Source organism: Aotus nancymaae, unplaced genomic scaffold (genome assembly GCF_030222135.1).
Source record: "Aotus nancymaae isolate 86718 unplaced genomic scaffold, 86718_ANA_hifiasm-v0.15.2.pri h1tg000053l, whole genome shotgun sequence".
Taxonomy (NCBI): Eukaryota; Metazoa; Chordata; class Mammalia; order Primates; family Aotidae; genus Aotus; species Aotus nancymaae.
In genome coordinates this window covers 17,348,993-17,371,976 of record NW_026988467.1, presented here as the reverse complement: position 1 = coordinate 17,371,976, position 22,984 = coordinate 17,348,993, and the positions used below count along the sequence as shown (strand labels likewise).

At 50.0% G+C, this 22,984-nt stretch overlaps 1 protein-coding gene across 1 annotated transcript; it reads right to left on the bottom strand.

The window, feature by feature from the left end:
- Positions 1 to 511: 511 nt before the first annotated feature.
- On the bottom strand, positions 512 to 2,940 carry FAM43B (family with sequence similarity 43 member B). The gene has a single exon (XM_064363737.1). It carries the CDS (start codon positions 2,551 to 2,553, stop codon positions 1,558 to 1,560), a length of 996 nt encoding a protein of 331 aa, XP_064219807.1. The 5' UTR covers positions 2,554 to 2,940; the 3' UTR covers positions 512 to 1,557.
- Positions 2,941 to 22,984: the final 20,044 nt, after the last annotated feature.

The following is a 22,984-nucleotide window of genomic DNA, read 5'->3' as shown; positions in this document are numbered from 1 at the left end:
AGCCTCTGAAAGAAAATTGAGCTGCCCACCCCATTCTCTTACAACCTGCTCTGCTCTGATCCTGAGGGCACACACACAGTCTATATACCACACGCTTTGACATACACGTGAACCTTCTCAGAGATACTAATACATGGCTTGTGAGAAGCCCCCCGCCCTCCCTGCCAAATGTCCCAGACATCTGCGTCTGAGTGCCCAGGCGTACAGACATCCTGGGAGGCTGAGACACACAGCCGACGACCCTCCAGGGAGCCTGGCACATGTGATTTTCAGACAAGGCATAAGTTACTGCCTCCTCCTCCGATATTAAGGAACAGCTTCCTGGCAGCAGTCCCCAGCCCCCATCCTAATCCTGGGGTAGGCTCTGGCTGCTCAGAAGAGCTATTTTCAGGGTTCTGATCGTAACTGGGGAGAGCTATATGGGCTCACCTGTGGCTTATCTGACCCTCAATCACTTTTGTCACCCCCAGCAGGCCTGGCATTAAACACAACACAGGAGTAGTGACAGGGCTGAAAAAGCAGGTCCACTTTATTTACAATGATCAGTGACACATAGATCTTTGGGCTTTTTGTGGCCTTGCGGAGACACCTGGGGTGGGGGTCCACTCCCTTGGTTGGGTTAACACACCCTCCTTCCTCATCCTGCTGGGAGAATCCGCTGCTGTCAGGACCCACCTGCTCTGAGGAGCCTCGATTTGGGAGCAGCTCTGCTGTGTCTACTTTCTAGGTAGTCAGTGTCCCCAAGCACCTGCCAAAGGTTCTCCTTACCTCCTTTGAAGCCCCATCTTGGACCTGGTTGAGGGGCACCTAGGAGGGGACCACATACATCCATCTGCAGAGAGATGGGGCGGGTGAAGAATCCCATGGTGGGTGCCAGGGCAGAGGCCTGGGCAGAGGCCTGGTGCATGGCTGTTACCTGGCCTAACCTGTTGTTTGAACGTCGATGGGACCGTCCCAGTGTTCTCCAGAGGCAGAGCAGTCAAGTCCCAGGAGTCCTCCAAGGGGTAGAGAGGCGGGGCTTGGGCCTGCGAATTCCTTCCTGCGTATATGGCAGCGGACTCTGCCCACCACCGGCCCGGCCTCAACGCTCCCCGGCCGCTAGTTTCTTCCCCTACAAGAATGCCTCTCCAGGGTCATTTTTTTTTCCCACAGGGAAGAAGGCTAGGGGGACCAAGGGCAGGGTCGTTGCCGCCACCCTGGCCAGGATCCAAACCCACCCTCCTGGATTTCTGGAAACTTATCCTCCCTTCTCTTGAGAGGATGTTTTGGGAGGGAATGAGGTCTGTGGGCAAAGAGACTTGGTGTAAAGCGTAGGGGGCGGGTCCACAATGGCAGGCCCGGGCACTACGGGTGTGGGGAGAGAGGAACACCCGCAATAATCAAGGGCATACCAGGCATCATCACCCTGAGCCAAAATGAGGCGGCGGGGCGGACAACACGGAGACCACAGGGGAGACACGGGCCGGGGGCCAGGGCAGCCGAAGCGGGCAGGGCCGGGGTCGGAGGCTGTGAGTCTGGCGGGCTGGGCCTGAGGCCGCGAGTCCTGTTTCTCCGCTCTCAGCGCGCCTGGCCCGCCCGCTCCCTGGGGCCGGCCTTCCAGCGGCAGGGCTGCGCGGGCGGCGGAGGCGGCGGGGCGCCCCGCAGGCTGCACGTCCTCAGCTCCCGGGCCAGGCTGAGCACCTCCGGCCTCTCGCGCTGGGGGGCTCCTCCCTCGCGCTCCTCCGCGTCCTCCTCCTCCTCCTCCTCCTCCTCGTCCTCCTCCTGGATGCTGCTGAGGCGCGGCGCCCCGCGGCTGCGCTCGCTCGGCGGCGGCCGGTAGGCGCACTTGGCGTTGAGCAGGCGGCGCAGCGGGGCGCGGGGTACCGAGGCGGCGGCGCCCCCCGCGCGGAGGTGCTGCTGGCGCACGTGGCGCGCGTCGCTCTGGCGCTGCAGGCGCTTGAAGTCGCTGAAGGCTGCCAGCGCGGTCTGGCGGAGCAGGCGGGCCAGGGCGCGCGCCTTGTGCGCCCGCGCCAGCAGCACAGCGTGGCAGCGCAGCACCACGGCCTTGTGGCGCGCCTGGTGGCGGTAGACCCAGGCGAAGACGCGCGGGTGGCGCCCGTCCGCCGTGCAGTAGGTGATGCGCGGCAGCAGGTAGGCGTGCGCCGGCCTGCGACCCCCCGAACCCCCGCTGGCACCGCGCTCGCAGGGCTGCATGCGGATGCCGTGCGGCCCCAGCGTCAGCTTCATCTTGGTGCCCCCGCCCGGCCCGCAGCGAGCCCAGATCTTGCCCACGGCGTCGTCGGTGCAGCCGTCGCCCTTGGCGTGCAGGGTGACGGCGTTGCCCAGGTACCACACGGTGTAGGTCGGGTCCTCCTTGTTCAGCTCCACTTTCTGGCGCCGGCTGCGGAACACGCGGCCCAGGCGCTCCAGCGGCCAGTCGGGCAGCAGGTCCGGGCAGGAGCGCAGGAAGCTGGAGAGCAGCGACGTGTAGGCGAGCCCCGGACTCAGGCTCTTCGCCTTGCACTTGGCCTCGTCCTCCACCAGCACGAATTTGTTACGTCTCCAGGGCAGCATCGCGGTGGCGGCCAAAGAGGCTGGGGTCGCGGGGAACTCACCTGCCTCCTGTCGGGAGGCCGAGGGAGGGAAGGCGCGCAGAAGTCCACCGCCTCGGAGTCGCGAGAAGCCGGGCAGCGCCGGAGACAGTCGGTGTCCGGAGATACCCAGTGCCAGGCAGGGCTAGCTTCGCAGATGCCGGGTGCCCAGCCGGGCCGGCAGCCGAGTGGCTGGGGACAGCTTTTCCCGGGAGTGGCTCCAGCCGTCTGGGAAGGGAGGAGGGGCCGAGGCTGGCGGTGGGGTGGGCTGGACACCCCCAACCCAAGCCCAAATGGTGGGATTTCCACAGTCCCTGCCGCCGCAATTTGGGTCGCCGGAGCCGCTGGCTGCTGCTTGGTGGGGCCGACCGAGAGCGCGGCTGCGGTGGGGACTCTTTCAGGCGTCGCGGCTCCACCTCCCCGGGCTGCCTACATCACCGGGCGGGACCGCTAGCTCTCTTGTCCCCTCCCCTTGCCCTCTTCTCCCCTCCCCCCGCGCAGGCTCGCGCTGCCCGGGACCCTGCACAGGCGCGGTGGAACGGGTTTAATCATTAGCGGAGGGGTGAGGGTAGAGAGGGCTGTTAAGTACTAGGTATCCCCTGAAATATACCGGAGGGCTTTGTCCATGCTAATTTATTTGGCCTCTCTACCGGTCTCCAAGCTCCCCTTGGCGCATTCGGGAACCTCCCCCGCCACCTTCCACCCCAGGATTCCTGCTGCCCCTCACCCACAGCATGTCCTTACCCGCATCCCTGGGAGTGGGAATCAGGGTGGGTTCCTGAAGGGGCCGGCCTGGCGCACTTTGCCTGGTCTGCACAGCACAAAGCCAGCCGAGGTGGCCGAGGCAGTGCAGTGGAAGAGTACTGTCGCTTGGTGAAGCTTTCCTCCAAGGTCGTGGGCCAGACCGCTGGGCCTGAGCTGAGAGACCTGGCCACCGCTCCAGTGGCTGGCAGTGCCCCTCGCCTGACCTGAAGCAGGGAGGGTACTCTTTGAGGGTGGGGGAAACTTTCAGAACAGGGTCTATGGTAATTGCAGGTGAAAAGCTCCTTCTGGCCAAAGGGCAGCCTCTGGGGTTTGTGCAGATTAAATAAACTCCTATTTGTGAACTCCTATGAGTTCCCAGGGGTTTTACATTCATTATCTCATTAAACCCTTGGGACAAGCCCAGGGTCCAAGGTCTTAAGGCTGGTAGGAGGTAAAACTAGGGCTCCACTCAGGCCTGGGTGACCCAGGGGTTGCCCCTAACCCTCCATCCTCGCCTGGGACCTCCTAATGAGAAGTGGGGAGCTCCTACTGGGGATGAAGTTCTGGCGTATGAAAGACAGTTGTCCCTCGGTGTGGGGACACAGTTCCCTCTTTCAAGATTGGTTAAGCCACAAGCTCCCTAGAACTCCAAGACTGCTCTGTATGGGGCCAGGAGTCTTGCTGCCTTGGCCTCTCACAGAGCCAACACTCAAGCTCTTTCCTTGGCTTCTGAACAGGTCATCTGGGGCGGTATCCAGGTCAGGAGTGAACCCAGGTCTGGGCTGGAGCTGAATTGAGAGCTTGGGCTGGGCCAAGCCAAACCCCATGACCTCCGAGAGTGGGAGCAGTGGGAAGATTTGTGAAGGCAGCACGTGCTATCTCGGCCAGCAACAGCCTTCCAGGGGGAAGGAGCAATGAGTAGCTGGGGTTAGAATCCCCGAGGGGAATAAAAATAAAATAACAAACCACAGCAAGAAAATAATATGCAAATAAAGACCAGGAAGTGACTGGGATAGGTAGTATCTTTGCCTTGGAGGGTGCCTCTGCTGTAGCCGAGGTTCTTTTTAACATGGAAATATCTTTATCACCTTTTGCTGATTATAAAAGGAATAAGTACTTGTGGTAAAAATTCACAGGAGAAGGACATGAAAGGAAGTCTCCTACTGTTCCCACCCTGCAGGTGTGGCCTCATTTCCCAGGGGGATAGGACAGGTTCTGAGAAGCCAGCGATCATTGCAGTGCTTTTCATGGCACCAGATTTGCCTCCTGGGCCAATGGAAATGGAGACATTAACTCAACCAAATCCCTTTATAGAAAGGACTTCATGTGGTTTTGACCCAAAAGTCAGTTCACTGTAAAATTCTGCCATGTCCTGCCTTGAGCCTCCTAGGGTCGTTCTCTGGATCTTGCCACTGGGGGTTCCCTCTCCCCACTGCAGTGAGCCGGTGGGAGTGGTCAGAGGTAAAGTCTCAGCCTGCAAGACTGAGAAAACTCCAAGCTTTTTTTCTTTTTTGAGACAAGGTATTGCTCTGTCTCCCAGGCTGGAGTGCAGAGATCACGGCTCACTGCAGCTCGACCTCCCAGGCCGAAGCGATCTTCCCATCTCAACCTCTTGAGTAGCTGGGACCACAGGCATGCACCACCACGGCTGGCTAATTTTTAAAAATTTTTCTCGGGCTGGGCGCGGTGGCTCATGCCTGTAAATCGCAGCACTTTGGGAGGCCAAGGCGGGTGGATCACAAGGTCAAGAGAGCGAGACCATCCTGGTCAACACGGTGAAACCCCGTCTCTACTAAAAATACAAAAAATTAGCTGGGCACGGTGGCGCGTGTCTGTAATCCCAGCTACTCAGGAGGCTGAGGCAGGAGAATTGCCTGAACCCAGGAGGCGGAGGTTGCGGTGAGCTGAGATCGTGCCATTGCACTCCAGCCTGGGTAACAAGAGCGAAACTCCATCTCAAAAACAAAAACAGGCCGGGCGCGGTGGCTCAAGCCTGTAATCCCAGCACTTTGGGAGGCCGAGGTGGGTGGATCACGAGGTCAAGAGATCGAGACCATCCTGGTCAACATGGTGAAACCCCGTCTCTACTAATACAAAAAATTAGCTGGGCATGGTGGCGCGTGCCTGTAATCCCAGCTACTCAGGAGGCTGAGGCAGGAGAATTGCCTGAACCCAGAAGGCGGAGGTTGCGGTGAGCCGAGATTGCGCCATTGCACCACTCCAGCCTGGGTAACGAGCGAAACTCCGTCTCAAAAAACAAAACAAAACAAAACAAAACAAAAAAAACCCAAAAACAAAGAAAAAAAAAATTTTCTCTAGAAACATGTTCTCTGTATGTTTCCCAGGCTGATCTTGAACTCCTGGACTCAAGCAATCCTCCTGCCTCAGCCTTTTACAGTGCTAGGATTATAGGCATGAACCACCGTGCCTGGCTGAACTCCAGCTGTTGATGGAAGGAAGGTGTAGCCAGACCCTTAGGCTTGCTAGAGTTAACACATAAAGACACAGGACATGTAATTAAATGTGTTTCAGAGAAACAACTACTTTTTTGAGACAGCGTCTTACTTTGTCACCAGGCTGGACTGCAGCGGCGCAATCTCGGCTCACTTCAACCTCCTTTTCCTGGGCTCAAGCTATTCTTATGCCTCAGCCACCCAAGTAGCTGGGAACCATGCCCAGCTAACTTTTGTATGTTTAGTAGAGACAAGGTTTCACCATGTTGGTCAGGCTGGTCTTGAACTCCTGGTCTCAAGTGATCCACCTGTCTCAGCCTCCCAGTGCTGGGATTACAGGCACGAGCCATACACCTGGCCAGAAACAGCAAATTTGTAAAGTCCAAGTATGTCCCAAGTATTGCATGTATCTGGCAACCCTAAGCCTCCTGCCTACCAGCGGGCTAGAGATCAAGTGGCTACAGGTACGCGTGTGCTGACAGGTACGCGTGTGCCGCACACTGATGGTCTCTACTCTCTCCTGAGCCTGCCCCACTTTCCTTAATCCTGGTGGTGTGACTTCTATTCCCATTGTTCTTTGGAAAAATTCTCAGGGGATGGGAAGGGAGTCACTTTGGACTGTGAGATCACAGCAAGCCCAATAGTCTGTTTTAATGTTACAATCCCTTGACCTCAAAGCAAGCTTGGTCTTGGGCTTTCTGGACTTCCTCTAACCTTTTTTCTATAGAGCAATCCCCAACATTTTTGGTACCAGGGACCGGTTTTATGTAGACAATTTTCCATGGAGGGGAGGGGGATGGTTTTGGGATGAAACTGTTCTACCTCAGATCATCAGGCATTAATTCAATTCTTTTTTTGTTTGTTTGTTTATGAGATGGAGTCTTGCTCTATCACCCAGACTGGAGTGTAGGTGCAATCTCAGCTCACTGCAACCTTGTGCCTCAGCCTCTCAAGTAGCCGGGATTATAGGCGCATGTCACCACGCCCAGCTAATTCTGTATTTTTAGTAGAGGCGGGGTTTCACCATGTTGACTAGGCTGGTCTCAAACTCCTGACCTCAGGTGGTCTACCCACTTTGGGTCCAGCCTCCCAAAGTGCTGGGATTACAGGCATGAGCCGCCACACCCGGCCATCAGGCATTAGCTAGATTCTCATAAGGAGCACACAGCCTAGGTCCCTTGCATGCCCAGTTCACAATAGGGTTCGCGCGCCTATGAGAATCTAAAGCTGCTGCTGGAGGTGAAGCTCAGGCAGTAATGTTCGTTTGCCTGCCACTCACCTCCTGCTGTGTATCCCAGTGCCTAACAGGCCACGATTGGTATGGGTCGGTGGCCCAGGGGTTGGAGACCCCTGGTATAGAGGGCTCAGTTGCCCTCTGGGCTTCCACCATCCTTTCTATTTAGATGTCTCAAAAAGCTGGCCTGGTCCCAGGCATGGAGGCCGAACTCATCATGAATGGGACTAGGGCTGTCCTCTCTGTTAAGCTTTCTCTTCATTCCTTTCCTTGGTAGGGACTCCCAGTCTGGCATCAGGTTGTCACTACTTCATAGATTGGTGGGCAGTTGGAACTTTTCTCTTTTTTCAAACTTTTTTTTACCATATTTATACTAATATTAATTTAAAAAGTCAAATACCTGGCTTATAGCAAGCTTATAATTTAAAAGAAATCAATCCCTTACCCCACCCTTTTTTAGTCTCAATTACCACTTCCAAAGACAATCACTCTTCTACATATTTTATTTTATTTTTTTTGAGACGGAGTCTGGCCCTGTCAGCCAGGCTGAAGTGCAGTGGCACCATCTCAGCTCGCTGCAACCTCTGCCTCCCGGGTTCAAGCAATACTCCTGCCTCAGCCTCCCAAGTAGCTGGGACTACTGTATTTTTAGTAGATATGAGGCTTCACCATGTTGGCTAGGCTGGTCTCAAACTCCTACCTCAAGTGTTCCACCCACCTCAGCCTCTCAAACTGCTGGGATTACAGGCATGAACCACTGCACCTGGCTCTTCTTTACATTTTAGATGGCATTTCTGTCATATGCCTCCATATCGCTGACCCTCCTAATTCAGACATTTCAGTTGTTAAATCTTATCTATTGTCTCCCTGTGACAGAAGATGAGGATTGTGGTCCTTTTATCCACCCCCGTCACACATGTTTTTCCTCCTCCCTCCCTCCTAGTTGAGTTGAACATTTTGTCGTTTCTGTTGCAACAGTATTCAAGGTTTAACTGTTATAACTATGTAAATGTTGTTCAGAGCTGAGCCTTAAAGTGTGCCATGATTTTCCTTACTTCCCTTATTGGACAACTCTTTTGTTTTTTTCAGAAGTTAGTAATTGCCTCATTTTTTTTTTTTTAAAGAAAATAACTTCCTTGTGTACCTGTCACTAATTTATCCTCCACTTCTCCAAAGGAATGGTGAAACTCCTCTTAACCTGGTTGAATACACCAGGTGATTTTTCCAGTTCTTTGTGTTTCTTACAGACATCCCTCTGGGAGGCATCCTCTCTGGGCTCCCATCTGGAGTGCAGAGACCTGTGCAGCTATTCTATCCTGGGAGTTGCCTTTGCCTCTTTCCTATGTTGGATCCTGCTTTCTGGATCCCTTGCTTTTTGTTGTTTATTTTCTTGTTTTGACAGAGCATGTATTCTACTAGCTTTGATTGATAGTTTGCCTTGGTGTCTGTGTTAGTTCATTCTCACTGCAATTAAAAAATACCCGAGACTGGGTAATTGATAAAAGGTTTAATTGACTTGCTTCTGCAGGCTATACAGGATGCACAGTAGCTTCTACTTCTGGGGAGGCCTCAGGAAACTTAGAATCATGGCAGACGTGAAGGGAGGGCCAGGTGTCACATGGAGCAGTAGGGAAAAGAGAGGGAGGGGAGGTGATATACACTTTTAAACAACCAGATCTCACAAGGATTCACTGTTGTGACACAGCACTAAGGGGAAAGCTGCCCCCGTGAGCCAATCACCTCCCACCAGGCCCTACTTCCAACACTGGGGATTACAGTTCCACATGAGATTTGGTCGGGGACACGGATCTAAGCCGTATTCTACATTGGAGATAAATTTCCCTCAGATTTTTGAAGACGTGATCCATGGTTGCTGTCGAAAAGTCAGATGAGAATCGGATACCCTATCCTGTGCGTATGACTTGATTTTTCCCTCTGGAAGTTTTCAGGATCTTCCAGAGGTCTGAAGTTTCACAATGATGTGCATTTTCTGTGGGCACTTGGTGGGCTTTTTGTTTTGGAAATTGATCTCTTTTAATTTGAAAATCAATTTTGGGGAAATTTCTGTGTGCTGGTTTCCTCCATTCAATTTTCTCTGTTTTTGTTTTTTGTTTTATTTTCAGATCTATTTTAGTTCCATCTCTAATTTTTCAAAGTGTTCTTTGCAATTTACCATTTAAAAAAATGTTTGTTCTGTTTTCTGGGACATTACTTCAACTTTATCATCCAACTTTTCTATTAGATTTTTAAAAATCCCTCTCCTCACAGATTTTCACTTCTACGAGCAATTTCTTGATTTTTTTCTCTAGCATCTTATTCTTGTTTCATGTATGTAACATTATCTCTTGTGTCTTTAAGAATGTTAATTGCAGTTGGTTTTTGAAATTTTTTTATCTTTCAATTGTGGTAAAATAGACATAAAAAGCTTACCATCTTAACTGTTTTTAAGTGTACAGTACAGTATTAAGTCTATTTGTATTATTGAACAACCAATCTCTAAAACTTTTTCACTTTTCAAAACTGAAACTTTATACCCACTGAACAACAACTCATTTCCAGCTCTCCCCAGCCCCTGGCAACTACCCTTCTACTTTTCATTTCTATGGATTTGGCTACTCCAGATGCCTCATGTAAAGGGGTCATGCGGTTTTGGTCTTTTTGTGACTGGCTTATTTCACTTAGCATAATGTCTTCACATATATCAGAATTTCCTTCCTTTCTTTTTATGGCTGAATAATAGTCCATTGCATGTGTATATCACATTTTGTTGATCCATTTATCTGTTGATGGACACTTGGGTTGCTTCAACCTTTTGGCTATTGTGAATAATGCTGCTATGAACATGTGTGTGTAAATACCTTTTTGAGGTGGGGCGGTGGCTCATGCCTGTAGTCCCAGCACTTTGGGAGGCTGAAGCAGGAAGATCACCTGAGGTCTGGAGTTTGAGACCAGCCTCGCCAACATGGTGAAACCCCGTCTTTACTAAAAATATGAAAAAAAATTAGCTGGGTGTGGTGGTGCATGCCTGTAAACCCAGCTACTTGGGACTGAGGCAGGAGAATTGCTTGAACCCGAGGGGGCGGAGGTTGCAGTGAGCCGAGATTGTGCCATTGCACTCTAGCCTGGGCAACAAGAGTGAAACTCCATCTCAAAAAAAAAAAAAAAAATCTTTTTGAGACCCTGCTTTTAATTGTTTTGGATATATATTCAGAAGTAGAATTGCCAGATCATATGGTAATTCTATTCTTAATTTTTTTGAGGACCCATTCTACAGTTTTCCATAGCAGCTGCAGCATTTGACCTCCCACCAACAGTGCACAAAGGACCAAGTTGCTCCATATCCCCACCCGCTTTCTGCTTAAGTAGTTGTCCGATGGGTGTGAGGTGGCGTCTCGTGGTGGTTTCTGATTTGCACTTCCCTAGTGATTAGTGATGTTGAGCATCTTTTCATATTCTTGTTGGCTATTGTATATCCATCTTATTGGAGAAATGTCTATTCACGTCCTTTGCCCATTTCGAAATTGGGTTATTTGTGTTGTTGTTGAGTTCTTTATATATTCTGGATGTTAATCCCATATGAAATGTATGATTTGTAAATATTTTCCTTTTTTATTTCTTTTTGATACGGAGTCTTGTTCTGTCACCCAGGCTGGAGTGTGGTGGTGTGATCTCAGCTCACTGCAACCTTAGCCTCCCGGGTTCAAGTGATTCTTTTGCCTCAGCCTCCCGAGTAACTGGGATTACAGTTGCCTGCTACCACGCCTGGCTAATTTTGCATTTTTAGTAGAGGTGGGGTTTTGCCACGTTGGCCAGGCTAGTCTCAAACTCCTGACCTCAGATGATCTGCGTGCCCAGCCTCTTTCAGCAATGTTTTATGTTTTCCAGTGTACAAGTCTTTCACCTTGTTGGTGAAGTTTATTCCGAAGTTTTTTATTCCTTTTGATGTTATTGTAAATGGAATTGTTTTCTTAATTTCCTTTTCAGATTATTCACTGTCAATGTATAGAAATGCAACTGACAGCTGGGCATGGAGGCTGAGGCAGAAGGATCTCCTGCACCTGGGATGCTGAATTAATGTATTAGTACTATAAGTCTTATCGGTGGAATATTTAGAGTTTTCCAGGGATAATTGTTTTCTGTTTTGGGTTTTTTTTTTTTTGAGACAGGGTCTTGCTCTGTTGCCCGGGCTGGAGTGCCGTGGCATGGTCATAGCTCACTGCAGCCTGGATCTCCCGGGTTCAAGTGATCCTCCGACCTCAGCCTCCTGAGTAGGTGGGACTACAGGTCCTGCCATCATGCCCAGCGAATTTTGTTGAATTGTTAGTAGAAACGGGGTCTCGCTGTATTGCCCTCCCACTCCTAAGCTCAAGTGATCCTCCTATCTTGGCCTCCCAAAGTGCTGGGATTACAGGCATGAGCCACTGCACCCAGCCTGCAGTTGTTTTTACAAGTCTTCTTCCGTTTCCTGTATTGATCTGCTTCCTGAGTTTCTCTCGTTTTTTAAAAAAATAGTTAGACTGCCGGGTGCGGTGGCTCAAGCCTGTAATCCCAGCACTTTGGGAGGCCGAGGCGGGTGGATCATGAAGTCAAGAGATCGAGACCATCCTAATCAACATGGTGAAACCCCGTCTCTACTAATACAAAAAATTAGCTGGGCATGGTGGCGCGTGCCTGTAATACCAGCTACTCAGGAGGCTGAGGCAGGAGAATTGCTTGAACCCAGGAGGCGGAGGTTGCGGTGAGCCGAGATCGCGCCATTGCACTCCAGCCTGGGTAACAAGAGCGAAACTCCGTCTCAAAAAAAAAAAAATAGTTAGACCAGGCACAGTGGCTCACACCTGTAATCCCAGCACTTTGAGAGGCCGTGGCGGGCAGATCACCTGGGTCAGGAATTTAAGACTAGCCTGGCCAGCATGGCAAAACCCTGTCTCTACTGAAAAATACAAAAATTAGCCTGGTGTGGTGGCATGTGCCTGTGATCCCAGCTACTCTGGAGGCTGAGGCAGGAGAATCACTTGAACCCGGGAGGCGGAGGTTGCAGTGAACCTGCAACCTGGAGATTGCACCGCTGCACTCCAGCCTGGGCAATAGAGTGAGACTGTGTCTCAAAAGAAAAAAAAATCGTTTAAAAATGTAAATGCCTGATTCTTACCGTTGCAGCTTTCCTGTAATGTTTTGTATTAGTGTTGTCCAGTCCTAAGGTGAGAGGCACAAAAGCTGATTGGAAGCTCCTTATGTATGAGGGCCAGGGAGGGGAGGGAAGGACAGGGTTTGCCATATGTGAGTGTCATTATCTGGTGACAACTCAGCCATCTGTAAGGAAACCGAGAGTTAAGGTCACTGTTTCCAGAGAGCATTCCTAGAGTCTCCTGCCCTCATGAAGCGGGTGCGTCAGTCTGGCCTTCCCCATACTGGGAGTGAACTGATCAGTAAATGCTGTGTTCAGGCTCATGGCTCCCTCACCTTTGGCTGTGCCTGGGGGCTTCATTTCAGTCTAGCTCTCCTGAGAGCACAGCTCGGTGCAGCTGCTGATGTGGAGGGCAAAGCAGCTGTTTCCATGCTGCTCTGGATCCGGGAGGGTACCTGGGACTCTCACTGCAGGCTTTCAACCGGTCCTCTCTTCTCACCGCCCACACCTTCATCACCAGAAATGTTTGCTGCTCGGAATTGCTGGGTGTCCTGGCTCCTCCGCACGACGCGGCTGGGCTGGCTTTTGCTGCGTTGCAGTCTTCTCCCCTCTGCTGAGCTTTTGCCCCTTGTCTTTCATCCTCCAAAGTGTCACCACCACCTCTCGTTTGTTTCTTGTACTTAGGTCACTTTCATTCCTTCCTGTTTTAGTGAGGCTTGGGGAAGGGATGGGGAATGCATCTCAGTTTTCTGAGTCTAATGAGAAGGTTCTCCTTGGTAGTTTTCTGATAGTTCCTACTGTGCTCAGGATTCATGTATTGTATCTATAAATACCTGATTGCATTGACACTTGTTCCTGGAAACGTAAAAGTACCTCCGTGTCGTGGTGTTCGGATAGATGGTTTTCCCTCAGGTCCTCGCGGTTCCTCATGACTCCCACAGCACTTGTTACAGTCTTTTGTCATAATGTTGGGTGCTTTAGGCCTCAGGAAACAGAACCTTGAAGACCTTCTACCCTCCTTTCACCTGCTTCAAGGCAGGACTCTACTTTTCCCACCCACTTTTCTTTTTTTATTTTTTTGTGATGGAGTTTCGCTCTTGTTCCCCAGGCTGGAGTGCAATGGCTCGATCTCGGCTCACCGCAACCTCCGCTTTCCAAGTTCAAGCAATTCTCCTGCCTCAGCCTCCTCAGTAGCTGGGAATACAGGCATGCACCACCATGCCTGGCTAATTTTGTGTTTTTAATAGAGACAGGGTTTCTCCATGTTGATCAGGCTGGTATCGAGCTCCCGACCTCAGGTGATCTGCCCGCCTCAGCCTCCCAAAGTGCTGGGATTACAGGCATGAGCCACTGCGCCTGGCCTTACCACCCACTTTTCTAAAGACTGCCGCTCCAGAGAGGGTCCCACCCCATACCCTGGAGGCCAATCACATTTCAACAACATTGACATAAAAACCCAAGAGGCAGATCACTTGAGGTCAGGAGTCCAAGACCAGCCTGGCCAACATGGTGAAACTCTGTCTCTACTAAAAATACAAAAATTAGCGGGGCATGGTGGTGTGCTCCTGTAGTTCCAGCTAGTTGGGAGACTCAGGCAGGAGAATCGCTTGAACCCAGGAGGCAGAGGTTGCAATGAGCTGAGATCGTGCCATTGCACTCGAGCCTGGGTGACAGGGAAAGACTCCATTTCAAAGAACAACAAAAACAAACAAAAAACAAAAAAGCCTGAGAGGACCGGGTTCAGGAGCTTCCAGATAGCTGAACACATGGAGGTTCTTGGAGGGTGATGCATCCAGGAAAGGCGTGGAAGCTTCGTGCCCCTTCCCTATGCATCCATGCCCCTCACTCTATGCATCTCTTCATCTGTATCCCTTGTAATATCCTTTGTTTCAGGGAAACATGTTAAGTGTTTCCCTGAATTCTGTGAGTTGCGCCAGCAAATTAATCGAACCCAAAGCGTGGGTTGTGGGAATCCTGGTCAGAAGTTCTGGAGGCCTGGAATTACAACTGGGATCTGCAGTGGGGGCAGGCGGGCTCTCTTGGGGACTGAGCCCTCAACCTGTGGGATCCCATGCTATCTACCTGTGGGATCTGATAGTGTCGGAATTTAATTGCAGGACACCCAGTTTGTGTCTGCTGCTGAGTGTATGGGGGAAAGCCTGCACACGCTTGGTCAGAGAAGTCTTCTGTGTTGATGTTTGCTGTTGTAGTGGTGCAGGAGCAGAGGAAAAACACTCTTTGTGTTTTTCCCAAATAATGCATGTCAATTGATAAATTTGTTCATACTTGTTTGCATATTTACTCAGCAATTTTTTTCTGACAAATAAATGGGAAAGTTGGATTAATTGCCATAGTCCTTTGTGGTTTGTAAATTCAATCAATCATCTCCAGAATTTTTCTTTTTGGAGACAGGGTCTCACTCTGTCACCCAGGCTGGAGTGCAGTGGCTTGATCACGGCTCACTGCGGTCTTGACCTCCTTGAGCTAAAGATTTCCTCCCACCTCAGCCTCCTGAGTCCCTGGGACTATAGGCATGCACCATCACACCCGGCTAACATTTTATGTGTATTTTTTGGAGACAGGGTCTTGCCATGTTGTCCAGGCTGGTCTCAAACTCCTAGGCTCAAGGAATCCTCCCACCTCAGCCTCCCAAAGTGCTGGGATTACAGGCATGAGCCAGCACACTTGGCCAGGAATCATTTTAATTGGGTGCTAAGTTCAACACTAAACACTGGGGTGGAGGGCACATAGAGATATGGAAGACGTTCCTGTTGTAGCCAGACTCCAAGATGGCACCCAGTGACCCTTACTTCCTAGTGTTCATCCTATGTGTATTCTCCTCCCACAATGAATGGGGCTTAGTAATGCGTGAGACATTGTGGAACTGTCACCATGTGATTGCTGAGGCTAGGGTATGAAGGATGCTGTGACTTCTGCTTTGTTCTCTCTTGGATTACTTCCTATGGCAGAAACCAGTGGCTCTGTCATGAGGATACTCAAGCAGTCCTATGGAGAAGTCCACAGGGCAAGGAACTGAGGCCTCCTGCCAACAGCCAGCACCAAGTCAGCATCCTTGTGGGTGAGCATCTTGGAAGTGGACCCTCTAGCCCCAGTCCAACCTTCAGATGACCGCAGCCCCAGCTCATATGTAGACTGCAGCCTCCTGAGAGACACTGAACCAGGGCATGCAGCTAAGTTGCTTCTGACTTCCTAACCCATAGGAACTGTGAGATGATACATACCGTCCTAATCTGTCACTGGCCCCCAAAGCTCTGCAAGATTGCTCTCTCCCTCGTTTCCTGTGACGCCCCTTTCCAACAGCATCTCTCTGCCCAAGCCATGCTATGCTAGCCTCTTCCGGTTTCTCTAACCGCTGAGTACCTTGTTGTCTCACGTCCTTTCCAGATGCTGCTCCCCCAATCCCCATCCTTCCCTCTCCCCATCTTCTCTTCTAGTCTGTTCATCTTTCAAGCCGATGATTAAGTGTCACTGCTCTAGGGAAATAGTTTCCTGGCCCCTCCTGACTTCCATGGGTCCTGCACCTCAACATAAACCCTTCGAAGCATCTATCAGAATTATAATCAGTTAATTATTTGTGTAATCATTTACTTGGTGCCTATCTCTCTCCACTCCTGAGACCCTAACACATGGAGGGCAGAGAATGCATCCATCTTAAACACAGCCAACTCCACAGTGGCCTGGACAGCATCTGGAACGTAGGAGATGCTCAAAAGATGTGTGTCGAGTAGCTGAACGTGGCCTGCTTCTGCCAGCTCGCTTCTGTTGTTACCACCTCCACTGCTAGAAAACAGCTTAGAGCAAGCTTGTCCAAGGCCCGAGGCCGCATGTGGCCCAGGATGGCGATGCATGCGGCCCAGCACCAATCTGTAAACGTTCTTAAAACATTTTGAGTTTTTTTGGCCATTGAAACATTTTTTTTTAGCTCATCAGCTATCATGAGTGTTGGTGTATTTTATGTGTGGCCCAAGACAATTCTTCTTCCAGTGTGGCCCAGGGAAGCCAAAAGATTGGACAGCCCTGGCTTAGAGCAAACCCCTCACCGATGGCAGGTCAGTGTTACTCTTAAAGGACAGCACATACACTTTCGTCACTTTTTAAAAATGCTCACTTCCAATGGTGACTCATCTTGTGACCTTGAGCTGCTTGCCTTTCCTCTCTGAAAAAGGTGGATAGAGACTGGTACAGTGCCTCTTTGGAAGGCTAGGAACTGTTTCATTTAGAGAGGTTTTGGCAGGGTTTTCAATGCTCTTGAAGCACAATTTTCTTAATATCTAGGTGGTTGTAAGTGATTATGTAAGTGATGAATAGAAATGAACTGTGACCATGTGAATGTATCTCTTGTAGGGGTGTGTGTGTGTGTGTGCGCGCGTGTGTGTGTGTGAGCTCGAGTGACTTTTGGTGTTAAATCTGCATCCATGTTTTTCAGATGAGTCTACATTTGCTCTAGGATTCTCATGGATATCCTAAATTCTGCTGCAGACCTGTTTGAAGATGTAATTTGTTTGACTTTGAAGCTATATTCATTTCTAATAATAACAAAACCAATATTTGCTTAAAGCTTAGTTAGGCATTTTGCAAAACCCATTTCCTTTATCATAGCCAATCTTCATAGTTACTTTTGCAAGATAGGAACTATTATAACCTCATATGACAGATGAGGGAACTAAGGCTCAGAGAGGTTCAATAACTTGCCCAAGGTCACACAGCTAAAAAGTGGCAGAGCAATAACTAAAATCTGTATGGCATACTCAGAATCTTTGGCAAAATTGTGCATGTGTATTTGTGATTAAGAGAATAAGGAAAAAGAGGAATGTGACAAAAGTGACTATTTGTTCTGAAGGATTTTAATGGTAAAGGAGCCCTCAGAAGGGCATTAGTCTACAATCAGATGCTCAGGTACTGAGTGGCATGGATGCAAGCAGTGAGCAAAGCCGATGGATGCCAGTGTTACCTGCAGTGCACCTGTACCCACGAGATACGCTCTTGGCACATCCATCAAATCACAGTCCAGTTCAAAGCAAAATCATGTTTGCATAACAAACAACAGAACAGTCCAAACAAAGGCCAGTATTTGGATACAGCTGGATCTCAGGAATGCCGATAAGAGCAGACACCTGCAGCTCACCAGGCTCTGAGCCAGAGCACATGGGATCGAAGACAGGGCCAGAGGAGTTGGCTACATCTTTTTTTTTTTTTTTTTTTTGATACAGGTCTTGCTCTGTTGCCCCGGCTGGAGTCCGGTGGCTTGATCTCTGCTCACTGCAGCCTCAAACTCCTGGGCTCAAGTGATCTCCCACCTCAGGCTTGTGCCACTACACCTGGCTGATTTTATTTTTTGTAAAGATGGGGTCCTATTATGTTGCCCAGGTTGGTCTCCAAATCCTGGACTCAAGCAATCCTCCTGCCTTGGCTTTCCAAAGTGCTAGGATTATAGGCATAAGCCACTGTGCCCTGCCAAGATTGGCTACATCTTGTACTGAAACTAGTATTAACACAAATCCTTCCACTTGAGCCCCAAATCTAACCACGTGCAGTTGCTATTCATGCACTCCAGCAGTCATTCTGAACACTTACCTGCCAGGCATGTGAGGCAGGTGGGTACAGAGGAGAGCAAGGGAAATGTCCCTGCCCTCCTGGAGCTTACAATCTTGTTTGGGAGTGGGGTCCATATCACGGGAATATATATATTAAACACATTATTTTTTATTTTTGTATTTTTTGAGACAGATTCTCACTCTGTTGCCCAGGCTGGAGTGCAGTGGTGTGATCTTAGCTCACTGCAACCTCTGTCTCCGGGTTCAAGTGATTCTTGTGCCTCAGCCTCCCGAGTAGCAGGATTACAGGTTTACGACACCATGCCCAGCTAATTTTTGTATTTTTAGTAGCGATGGGGTTTCACCGTGTTGGTCAGGCAGGTCTCAAACTCCTGACCTCAAGCAATCCACCTGCCTCGACCTCCCGAATTGCTAGGATTACAGGTATGAGCCACCGTGCCCAGCCAAGCAAATTATCATGAAATAATAATTTAATTATGCAGTGAGAAGAACAGAGCGCTGTGAGAAGGGCCCCTAATTTAATCAGGGGAGCCAATAGCAACCTGCCTGAGGAAGCCACTTCATTTGAAACTTAGAGGTATTACCTATTAAGAAAAAAGAAACTGGTCTATTACTTGTCTATGTGGAGCAAATCACCCCATCATGTAGTGGCTTGAAACAACAAGAATCATTTAATCTCATCGTTCCAGTGGGTCAGGAACTGAAGAGTAGCTCAGCTTTGTGGTTCTGGATTGGGGTCACTTGTGAGGTTGCATTCACGATGCTGGCTGGGGCTGAGGGATCAGCTCCAACATGGTCACCCACGTGCCTGGGGCGCTGGTTATCCCTCCCTTCCTCCCTCCCTCCCTCCCTTCCTCCCTCCCTTCCTCCTTTCCTTCCTCCCTCCCTTCCTGTTGTTTTTCCTTCCCTCCCTCCTTCCCTCCCTCCCTCCCTTCCTTCTTTTCTTTTCTTTCTTTCTTTTTTTTTTTTTTTGAGACAGAATCTCTCTCTGTCACCCAGGCTGGAGTGCAGTGGTGTGATCTCGGCTCACTGCCACCTCCATCTCCCAGATTCAAGTGATTCTCTTGCCTCAGCCTCCTGAGTAGCTGGGATTACAGGCATGCGCCACCACACCTGGCTGATTTTTTGTATTTTTAGTAGAGGCAGGGTTTCACCACGTTGGCCAGGCAGGTCTCGAACTTCTGACCTCAGGTGATCCACCTGCCTTGGCCTCCCAAAGTGCTGGGATACCAGCTGTGAGCCACCACTATTGTCACACTCTTGACTATGCCATTATCAACAACCACAGCCCCTTCACAACATCATCCCCCAGTACAAGACTTTAGTACACCATCTCCAATTCTTTGACCTCTCTACCTGGGCATCCAATTCACTGACCTTTCTACATTTTCCTTCTCATAGTTCATTTCCCTCCTTACTCAGCTTAAATCCCATGACTTCTTTGTGTATCTTCGTATTTGTTTTCTGTTGCTGCTCTGAGAAATCACTGCAAACCTAAATTGCTGCAAATCTAAGAAATTACTGCAAACCTAATGGCTTAAAACAACACAAATTTATTAACTTACAGTTCTCGAGGTCAGAAGTCTGAAGTGGGCTTCACTGGGCTAACATTAAGCTGTTGGCAGGGCTGGGTTCCTACTGGAAGCTCTAGGAAGAATAAATTACCTTGTCTTTTTCACTTTCTAGAGGCCACCTGTATTCCTGGGCTCATTGCTTTTTCTCCCACCTTCAGAGTCAAATTCCATAGCATCGGCGGTATCTTTTTCACCATGCCATCTTTCTGGTTCTCTCTTTTCTGCCTTCTTCTTCTTCTTATGAGGACTCCTGTGATGATACCGGGCCCATGCTGATAATGCAGGATAATCTCCCCATCTCGTGGTCAACTGATTAGCTACTTTAAAAAGAATATTTTAAGATGGGTGTCTTGGCTGGGCGTGGTGGCTCACGCCTGTAATCCCAGCAGTTTGGGAGTCTGAGGCAGCCAGATCACGAGGTCAGGAGTTCGAGACCAGCCTGGCCAACATGGTGAAACCCCATCTCTACTAAAAAAAAAAAAATACAAAAAATTAGCTGGGCATGGTGGCAGGGGTTGTGAGTGAGCATATTGTCCCTGTGATCTCAGCTACTTGGGAGGCTGAGGCAAGAGAATCGCTTGAACCCAGGAGGTGGAGGTTGCAGTCAGCAGAGACCGCACCACAGCACTCCAGCCTGGGCAACAGAGCGAGACTCTACCTAAAAAAAAAAAAAGAAAAGAAAAAAAAAGATGAGGTCTCATGATGTTGCCCAGGCTGGTCTCAAACTGCTGGGTTCAAGCAATCCTCCTCTCAGCCTCCCAAGTAGCTGGGACTACAGGTGTGCACTACTACACCTGGCTTGATCAGCTGCTTTAATTCGTCTGCAACCTTAATTCTCATTTCCTTTTGCTATGTAGCCTGACATATTCAAATTCCAGAAATCAGAAGGTGGACATCTTTGAGGGGCCATTATTCTTGCCCCATAAAGTCCTCAGGTGCTTTGCCCTTCTGTTTATCGTACTAGCCGCAGCAAAAGCCCAGAGCTCGTTGAAAACAAGTGTCCACCTACTCCAAGCCTGCCTCCATGCAGCTGAGTACGGTGGAGAAAGACAATCTTCCTCATTTGTCTCCAGTAAACCCCCAGCACTGCCAGGCAATGCTACTATACGTCCCAAGTCCATTTACACTCCCTCGCTTCCAGACGTTAATTTCACACCTCCTCCTCTCTCGAAGCCCCCACACTTCCTTCCCTGTTCTTATTCTCAGCTGAATCTTGATTCCTACTTCCTAGAGAAAATTGGAGCAATTGGAAGAGAACTTCCCCAGACTCATCAGCGCCCACCTGCATCTGTGCTCAGGCGCCGCCTTCCCTCCATCCTGTGGATAAACGGCTGAGCACCGGCCTGAAGACGGCCCCTCCCCTGGCGCCTGGACCCATTCCCGCTCACTGCCTCCAGGGAGGCAGTCCAGAGAGCCCTTGTGCTTTCCTCTGTGTTATCGATCTCCCTCTCCTCTCTTCTGGACGAATTTCCCTCAGCATACAAACGTTTTATCACTTCTTCCATCATACAAAACAGACTAAAAAAAAAAAATGAAATAAACCCCTTTCTTGTTCTTACATCTCCTCTCCAGCCCCTGCCCTATTTCTCGGCCTTTCTTTACAGCATAACTTGAAAAAAAAATGCTCTCTGCCTGTTGGTCCAGTTCCTTCTCTCTTGCTCTCTTGGATCCACTCCTATCCGGCCTTGGCTTCCACAGTGCTTCTGAAGGTCACTGGCAACTGCCACGCTGCTAAATCCAGCGGTCGATTCCCCTACTGAGCTCTCAGCAGCATTTGATACAGCTGATCACTGCTTCCTCCTGAATACGTCTTCTTGACCTCCTCTCTTGGTTTCCTTCTTATTCAGTGGCAGCTCCATCTCAAGCTCCTTTGCTGATTTCTTATCTCCTTGACCTTGAGATGCTGGAGTGCCTCACGCTCCCTTGCTGAGCACATCAAGCTCTTAGCATTAAACGCCATTTTATACGCTAATGACCTCCAAGTTATATCTGTAGTTGGGACTTCTCCTCTCAGTTCCAGACTCTTTCCTGCCCTCCATTTGGAGGTAAATAAACCCAAAGTGGGCCAGACACAGTGGCTCACGTCTGTAATCCCAGTACCTTGGGAGGCCCAGGCAGCCAGATCACCTGAGGTCAGGCGTTTGAGACCAGCCATGATGAAACCCCATCTCTACTAAAAATGCAAAAATTAGCCAGGCGTGGTGGCAGGTGCCTGTAATCCCAGCTACTCGGGAGACTGAGGCAGGAATTGCTTGAACCCGGGAGGTGGAGGTTGCAGTGAGCCGAGATCCTGCCATTGCACTCCAGCCTGGCAGACAAGAGCGAGGCTGAGTCTTAAAAATAAATAAATAAATAAATAAAATAAGCTCAAAGTGAAAGTGACATAAACTAGCCAGATGCAGTGGTTCATGCCTACAATCCCAGCACTTGGTGGAGGTCGGGGGCGGGGGGAGGGGGCGTGAAGCAGGAGGATTACTTGAACCCAGGAGTTCGAGGCTGCAGTGAGCTACGATTGCATTACTGCACTCCGGCTTGGGTGACAGAGCAAGATCCTATGTCAATAAATAAGTAAGTAAAATGACATAAACCTATGATGGTAATGTCAGCTATGGTTGCTCAGGTCAAGAACTTTGGCGTCGATCTCAGCTCCTCTCTTTCCTTCATACCCTTTAACCAGTCCAAACCAATTCATGTCAGCTCTATCTCCAACTACACCCAGGATCTGACGCGTTCTCACCATGTCTGCTGCTCCGACCCCGGTCCAAGCCATCATGATCTCTTACCTGGATCAGTGCAGCAACCTCCTCTCTGCCCTCCATGTCTCTTTCCAGGATCCTGCACAATCGTGTTCTCAGCAGAGGGACCCTTTTAGGGTTGCAAGACTCAATCTTGTAATAAATGAGTGCTAATCAAACATTTTAAGCTAGATCCTTAGAAGGTGAGTCTCCTCCTGTCCCTCCCCTCCCCCAAATCCTCCATGGCTCTCCGTGGCCAACTAGGCCTTGTGTAAGCCACCCCCATCGCCTCTCTGACCTCATCCCCTAGTCTGCCCCTCAGAGTGTGGCCCCACTTTGGCTTCCTTGCTGTTAACTCCAACAGGCCAGGCACACTCTCACCTGGGAGTCTTCATATGGGCTGTTCCCTTGGCTAGGGATGTTCTTCAGGCACCCAGAGGGCTCCCTCACCACTGCCTTCGTGTCTGGGCCCAAATGCCACCTTCTCTGAGCAGCAAGCTGGTCACCCCGTTTCCAGCTGCCACCCCCCGCTCCTGCACCAGCACACTCTGCTCGCATCTCTGCTGTCGTCTTTACTAGCACTCCTCACCATCTGTGTCAGTTTCCTATTGTCCCTGTAACAAATGCTACAAAAAGTGGCCTAAAACAACAAAGTTTATCTCAGGGTTCTGGAGATCAGATGTTCAAAACAGGGCCACAAGGCTGTGTTCCATTGATTGATTGATTGAAATGGAGTCTCACTCTATTGCCCAGGCTGGAGTGCAGTGGCGGGATCTTGGCTCACTGCAGCCTCTGCCTCCTGGGTTCAAGTGATTCTCCTGCCTCCCGAGTAGCTGGGATTACAGGCATATGCCACCACACCTGGCTAATTTTTGTATTTTTAGTAGAGACGGGGTTTCACCATGTTGGCAGGCTGGTCTCGAACTACTGACAGCAGGTGATCTGCCCGCCTCGGCCTCCCAAAGTGCTG